The sequence below is a fragment of the Montipora foliosa genome, chromosome 7 (genome assembly GCF_036669935.1).
Source record: "Montipora foliosa isolate CH-2021 chromosome 7, ASM3666993v2, whole genome shotgun sequence".
In the NCBI taxonomy this organism is placed as follows: Eukaryota; Metazoa; Cnidaria; class Anthozoa; order Scleractinia; family Acroporidae; genus Montipora; species Montipora foliosa.
The window spans coordinates 29,626,527-29,634,026 of NC_090875.1; the positions used below are offsets into that span (position 1 = coordinate 29,626,527).

At 39.6% G+C, this 7,500-nt stretch overlaps 1 protein-coding gene across 2 annotated transcripts in view; it reads left to right on the forward strand.

Moving 5' to 3' along the window:
* Positions 1–7,500, forward strand: part of LOC138011741 (carboxypeptidase B-like) — a 16,200-nt gene that overhangs the window by 5,333 nt on the left and 3,367 nt on the right. For both annotated transcript variants that reach the window (XM_068858890.1, XM_068858889.1), the window contains exons 4-9: positions 522–746; positions 1,717–1,821; positions 3,493–3,597; positions 4,704–4,814; positions 6,457–6,547; positions 7,439–7,500. The exon at positions 7,439–7,500 is cut by the window's right edge and continues 141 nt beyond it. In XM_068858890.1, the coding sequence (XP_068714991.1) occupies positions 522–746; positions 1,717–1,821; positions 3,493–3,597; positions 4,704–4,814; positions 6,457–6,547; positions 7,439–7,500 (699 nt within the window). The remainder of the gene's footprint in view (positions 1–521; positions 747–1,716; positions 1,822–3,492; positions 3,598–4,703; positions 4,815–6,456; positions 6,548–7,438) is intronic.

Sequence of the window (7,500 nt, forward strand, 5' to 3'; positions counted from 1 at the left end):
CCCAGTGATTGGTTCAAGGTTCTCGCGCCAGTTTTTCAACCAATCAGAAGTGAAACCAAAACCAATCGTGGCTCGCGCGTGCACATTTTCCCGCGCTTTGTGTCGGCTACGTGTAATTACTTCGAGTTTTGATTTGTTCACTGGATTGTCTCCGTCCTCTTGGATTGGCCAAAGCAATTACTTTGGTTTTGGTTTTACGACACTCCTTTGAAAACCGCTCTAACATTTTTGAAGCGTCCCTGCTGTAGGTTTTTGTAGTTGTAATAACAAACGAATGAAGGGGAAAGTTTTAAATGAACTGTAGAGTTCTGTCGGTGAGGATTGAAACACGAAAATCATGATTTCATCCGCTAGCTAACGCTCGAAACCTTAGCACACAAATCTTTTTTTTTGGTGGTTAAGTTACCTGGATTTTCGTTTTTATAGTTGAAAGCCTGTCATCGCGATGATGATAATGATGGTGATGATGATGATGATGACAATGACGGTGACGATGATGATGTCGATTATCTCTATTTTAGTTGGATTTGGACTTTTGGACTCACCCCTCCCATGTTGGAGCCTCTGTTGACATCCGCGTGACCTCGGAAGAGTATCCAGCACTTGCCAAACTCCTAAACGAAAATGGCATTGTGTTCACCATCAACATACCAGATGTACAGACTTTGATCGAGAACGAAAACCCCCTTCCAGTGCGATCAAGAAGAGCTGGATTCGTTTATAGTCGCTACAATCGTCTTGGAACGGTAAAGACAAAATGTTTTGTGTAATATGATCAGTCACAGACCTCACAAAACGTCCCAAGATGAGTCTATTGATTATGTAAAGGGTTACAAATTGAACCAAAAAATACCCATTTTTTTAGGAGACAGTGCGGCCCAGTGGCCAGGGCGCGCGGGCGCCGCCATCTTGAATAATTGTGACGTGTTACGGTTGACCTATTGTTATTAGACAAAAGCTCTTTGTGTCAGAACAATAGGGCAACCGTAACACGTCACAATTATTCAAGATGGAGGCGCCCGCCAAATTTGAAAGCGAAAATAAGCGATTTTAAAATTCAGTTGTCCTGATATAAACACTTTTTTAACAAAAAATTTGAACACATTTGTTTCGGAACATTGTTTCCTTCGGTTTAAAGTTCTTCTGTAGCAAGAGTGGAGGTTCTGCCCACTCGTTGAATTTGGTCCTGGTTGTCCCTAGTTCAACTTCTCGGATGCACTTGCACATATAAATAACCAACTGGATTACCTCGCAGAGGTAACGGTTGGGATTCTCGAACTGTTTTTGTGTTCGATTATGTCATTGATTTCGTTAACGGACTCTGAAATGCATCTGTTGCAAGTATGTATGTACTCATCATAATCCTAGAATGTGATTTCAGGCTCAAAAAGCATTCCGACACTTTTTCTGAAAGGATCAGGGCGCCAAAGGATTTACACCTTTTACTGAGATCTAGCTATAAGAAATGGCTTGCAGTTTTCCAGTTCAATACAATTATGTCTGAAAACTTCACTCGTGCTTATTTATTCCAAATTTTACTCGAAATCATGTGATTCCTTTTACAAAGCAAGAAAAACAAAGTTCAAAATTCAGCCGGCCGTACTATGATCGAATATGGCTCGCTGAATTGAGCAATCATAGCGCGCGATGCTCAATCGCGAGATTTAGCATTTCCTCCTTTCATTTCATTGGGTCGTTGCCTTATAATTATGTCAGATTGTACAGGAATTGATCAAGTTGGTAAACGAGCACCGTAATCTAGCCACCCTGGTAACCGAGTTTGGAACATCTTATGAAGGAAGGACTATTCACGCAGTCAAGGTAATGCAATAAGAATGTCGACCATGAGTAAAGCAAAAACAAACAAAAAAAAAAAAGAGTTTATTTAAAAGGACGCTACAAACCGTTTCAACAGACTGTACCATTTGGATGGACTGAATCTACCCAACTGTTTCATGTAATGTCAAAGTTATAGTACCAAATGAAACAACAATAATTGCGTAACTCATAACACACTCATTGATGTACGTAATAGGTCACCAACAAAGGAGACCTATTGTTTGTTTTTAACCCCCCTCCCTCGGGGGGAGGGGGCACTTCCTATTAGTAGGCTAATGGGGATGTGCCGCTGGATGGGGTCGCATTTTTACGACTGCATTGACTATAATGTGGTTGCCTTTTCAACAGAGCTCCCGAAAGAGTTACAAGAATGGGGTCGCAAATTGTCGGATTTTGGGGGTAAAAGCTTTTGATTTAGTATTTAATTTACTAGTCGCATTTCATTGTGTTTTGAAATACCAATTGATGGCTTTATGTAAGGTTTATGCATAAACAGAAAGTGACTAAGTTGGGGTCGCTAAAATTACATTTATCCTAAAGTGACTAAGATGGGGTCTATAATTGGCCATATAATAGACCCCCCCGCCCCTGGGCTTTTAACGCTTATGCCTCAAGAATGAACTCAGTGATCCCCAATTTTAATTTCTGGAAAGCGATTAAGATGTTTTGATCAAACTTTCTGCAAAGTTAAAAAAATTCTCTGGAGCAGGGTCATCATAGCCACCTTGTAATTGGAAAACGTTAAGGTGGCTCTGAATCTGCTCCATAATTTTTTTTAAACTTTGCAGAGAGTTTTATCTAAGCCTCATAATTACTTTCCAAAAATAAAAATTGGGGGTCATTGGGTTCGCTTTTAAGATATATTAAGCGTTTAAAGACAAAATAAAGGGTGTTTTTAGATGGCTCTTTTGTTGCCATGGTGACCTATTACGTCACGTCTAGGATTGCATCTTGTGAAAATGTTATTGGTGTTTCGTTTGGTGCCGTTTTGTTAAGAAATGTTGTAGAGTTCATCCTTCTAATAAGACACTATCTCCAAATGATTGGAATTGGTGTGAGCCACCTTAAGCCTTGCTGACCAATTAAGAGGGTCTGAATGGGGGGTCCACATGTCGGTTGTCGGTTAAAATTTTATTACTTTGTCGGTTGTCGGTTAGAACTTTCGACCTTTGTCGGTTGTCGGTAAATCCCAGTTAATTTTTTTGTCGCTAGTCGGTAATTTTTCCCTCGTTTTGTCGGTAGTCAGTAATATTTTCTAGCCCTTTGTCGCTAGTCGGTTAACCCCATTCACACCCTCAATTAACAAATCTTCATTCGATCTATTTGTCTGAAATACATTGCATACAACTCTATCCACTTTAACCCTCATGCACGTGCAGCTCTTTTTGTATCCGTTCAGTTCTTTTTCGCTTATACAATGCAGGAACATGGGGCAGAAATGAACAAACATGTCCCATAAAAAAACAGCCTCAGATCGATGTGGCTAATCCAGTCTAAGTTACTTGCGTAATCACAAAGTAAAGAAATGTCCATTATCTTGTTTTCACTGAAAAAAAATTATAGCTGTTTCCAAATCGAGACCAATGGCTGATCGTCATCATATCTTTCCCTAATATGTATCAACTGTTACTTTAATGTTCTTTATAATTGCAGATCTCCTCGAATCGAAACGCAGGGAAAAAGGCGTTTTTCATTAACTGCGGTATTCATGCAAGAGAATGGATCACACCCGCAACTTGCATGATCATGATAAGAGAGGTTTTACTTTTAATCAGGAACCCATGGGTTCCGGCTTTTAATTCGTTGTTTATGAACGAGCCATTTTTATAGTTCTTCTTACAGATACAACCATCTTGGATCCTAATATTGTTCTGAGGAAAATATTATGGGATGCCCAGCGGGCAAAATGCTTATGCGTTGTGGGTATAAATTGGTTTTAGTTTCACAGCTTTGAAACTTTGTTCACAATTTCTGCCATAGTTATGTGTAATAATCATTCTCTTACCGATCACCCAAGAAATCGACGCTGAATAATATATTGATGAAATTTTTCAGAATTAGTTATCTCTATAAATGTGAGACCACTTTTACAGCTTTACGGAATGGTGCTTTAATACAAAAGCTGAAAATTAAGGAGATGAATAAGTATATCAAGTTGAAGACAAAATACGTTGTATCTTTTAAAATTAATTCCTTTGTTTATGAGACAAAGCAATGACGTCAGCAGAATTTTTTTTTTTGCATGCTGTGACGTCATTGTCAACTGTAAACATTTTTCTTTTGCACAAAGTAATGGCACTGAAAGTCTGATAGATCCATGTAACCAAGAAATTCATGTTATGGACAATAATAACAAAGTGAGACTGCTTCTATGCCAGCTGCCAGCTCAGGTTACATTATCACTTTTCCTTATAATTATCTCTTTTTTTATCGTGCCATTTCATTTGATCATTCCATAACCAGTGGAACACTAAACCTTTTGCAGTATTTCCTGAATTTTCATAAGTCGAGTTATGCCTGACGAAATATAGGATTCATAAAAAGAATTATTAAGACCTCAGCCGTACAGCCAGCCTTCCTGTAACATTGTGGTCTTCGGCGTCAATTCTCAAGGCGAAGGTTACATTTTCATTTTTCCTTTTCATTGCATCTTTTCATTGTGCTATTTCATTTGATCATACCATTATCAGTGTAACACTAAATCTTTTGCCGTATCCCTGAATAAGTCGGGTCATGCCTGACGAAATAGAGGATTAATAAAAGAATTATTCAGTTTTTTTTTAAAAACTCAGCTCTACAGCAAGCCTTGCTGTATTATTGTAGTCTGCGACGTCATAGGTATATATGTGTCTCTACATGAACAGATGTTGTCCAAGTATGGAAAAGATTCCTCCATCACAGCGATGATTGACAAGCTGGATTGGGTTATAATGCCTGTTCTCAATGTTGACGGATATGAATTCACTCACACCGGGGTAAGTCACATTAAAAGTTTTGATTGACAGAGTTCATCAAGGGGAACCGTGGGCAGCGTTGACGCAGAGTTAAGAGTATACTCGGCGCTCGCCTTCCATCAACGCTTTCACCTCACGTCTCGCCGACGTTCATGAGAACCAGAGCACCACTAAACAATTGGCCGTTTTGTGGGCACCTAGGTGGCGAAGAAGTTGCCCTGTCCCGGTTTCGATTCCCGGCCTCAAAGTTATAAGTGAGCTGAGTTTGTTGCTTCTGTACTCTGCTCCAAGAAGCAGGTTTCTTACCGACAGCACTCCAGTTTTCTCTTCGCATCAAAAACCGACATTTGATTTAATCTACTTTCACCTGACTTGCAGTTCCCACAATCAGTATACGTATAGCACATGCACTGGATACACAAGCTTGACCTTTTTTAGACGTTCGTTATTTCCTCTAGGGTGTGTTTTTCATTGAAAGAATGACGTTAATCGTCTGTGTATGAATGACTTCAAACCAGGGGCCCGTTTCTCGAAAGTCCCGAAAACTTTTCGGGCCCGAAAAGCCATTTGTGAAATTGCCAACCGCTTGTTTTGGAAAGCCGATCTTTTAACATGTTTTCAAGGCAACAAAAAGAAAAATAACTGTGAAGTTTGAGGTATTAAATTCTCTCCGTTCTTGAGATACAAAGGGAATTGTGACACCCGAAAACGGCCCGTAAAGTTTCGGGACTTTTGAGAAACGAGCCCCAGGCCACAACCTGGCGCTTTGCGAACTATTCAACTTTTGTGTTGGGAACTCAATAAAGTATGCTTTGTTTTTCAGAATTCTGGAAAGAAAGCGAAGGAACAAAATAAATAAGTAGAGATTTCGGCTTTTGTGTGTCATGTCATTCGGAAATACCACATTTCCATTATGTATATATTCAAATTGTCCGTTGTATCTATAACCAGCGAAAGAAATGTTGCAAATTAAACATAACACGGTGACAGACCCCATATGGCTCAAAATAACCAGTTGGCTAGTAACAACGCTCAGTGATTTGGACCTGGAGCATAAAAATCTAACACATGTAAACCAGTGGACCTCACTGCCTCCCTTAAGTGAAGAATTGTGCGCGTCAAAAGAGGGCCATACTCTTTCTATGGCCTTAGTTGTTGCTTTGAATCCGTTACAGTGTGTCGGCCATAGGAATCATTTTGTTAAGTAACAAATTAATTGCGCATTCCGGACGCCTTTGGGATTAGGATACGCCAGTCGCTCAAACCAGGTGCTATGATTCTAAAATTCTTTGATTCATTTACTCTCACGAAAAGTGGTCGAAAAATCACAAAAATCAAAGGTATAATCAATAACGAAAACGAAACAGAAAACGAAATGAGAGCGATTACTTAAGCTTTTTCACCAACGGCGCACATGGAACGGACTGAGTATTTAAAAGACCATCACGATAATTCTACATTTGAATTCCGTATGAAATGTCTCTGGCATGCCTTGCTTCGTGGCGAACGCCAGGTTCGATTCCTTGCGTAATATTGGTAGGTCAGTAACCGATCAGAAAAAAAAACAAGGAAAACGGTAAATAGCGTGACTTACTTGCTCTAAAATTTACACTAAATGTGCCTTTCGAACAGTAAGTTAAACGAGTATCATCTGTTGAAACAGAATCGAATGTGGAGGAAAACAAGATCACGAAACAGTGGCTCAAGATGCATGGGAACAGATCCGAACCGGAACTGGAACTTTGCGTGGGCAGGTAACCATGACGACAATTCCTTCTAAAGTGTATGACAACTTAAGAAACGGTCCAGATAAGAACGATAGCAGCAACGGCAACGAACATGTTGGAATTCAATTGGTATGCAAAAAGGTGATAACTTTTCTATTGTCTGTACTTACTTCTGATTGGCTTAAACAGCAAAAGTTAACAAAACTTCATAAAAGCAGTATTATATTCATCCTTACTTTCCAACCATCTTCCATCTTTCATCTGGTCTCAGTTTAAATGAATTCCACAGAAATCGTATGTGTGGAACATGTAAAATTGTAAACGTTTCTTGGCTTTTGATTTCAACTCTTCTGATTGGTCAAAATCTTTTAACACACACAAAAAAAAATTCAAAGTGGGCTGTAAATGAATTGTATTGCGTTGACGGCTTTCCTGTAGGTTTATGCATTCTCTGTGTAAAAATGATAACATTCCTATGTGGGGAAAGCCCCATCGCCGCATAACAAAGGAAATTGCTATCCACCTTACACGGATCATTACTTAACCTTCACTGGGGTTGTATTACGTTGTTTTTGCTGTTGTCTGCTCAAACCTGCGCACAACTTCTTAAGGGGGCTTCTGCCATTTGCTTTACCGGCCTAATCCACACGTGAAATTGCAGATAACTGGCCCATTTCCAGACTGAAAGACTCCAGTTTGTTTCCTTCTTTAGGAATGTAGGTGGAAAATGTCGATTGAAACGTTTTGCAAAGTCACCTGCTGTGAGAAACCCAAAAAGCTGCGTTTTACATAGCTCTTATCACAGGTGGTCCTAAAACTACATTTTTTACGACAGGGCATAAAGGTTAAAGCAACACAACAGAAATTAACATGAGATTCTTCATTCAAACTCACATTAAGTCACTATCTCCTTTTCAGGCGCTGGAACCAGCTCTAATCCTTGCCGCGACACTTATCATGGACCCCGCCCATTTTCCGAA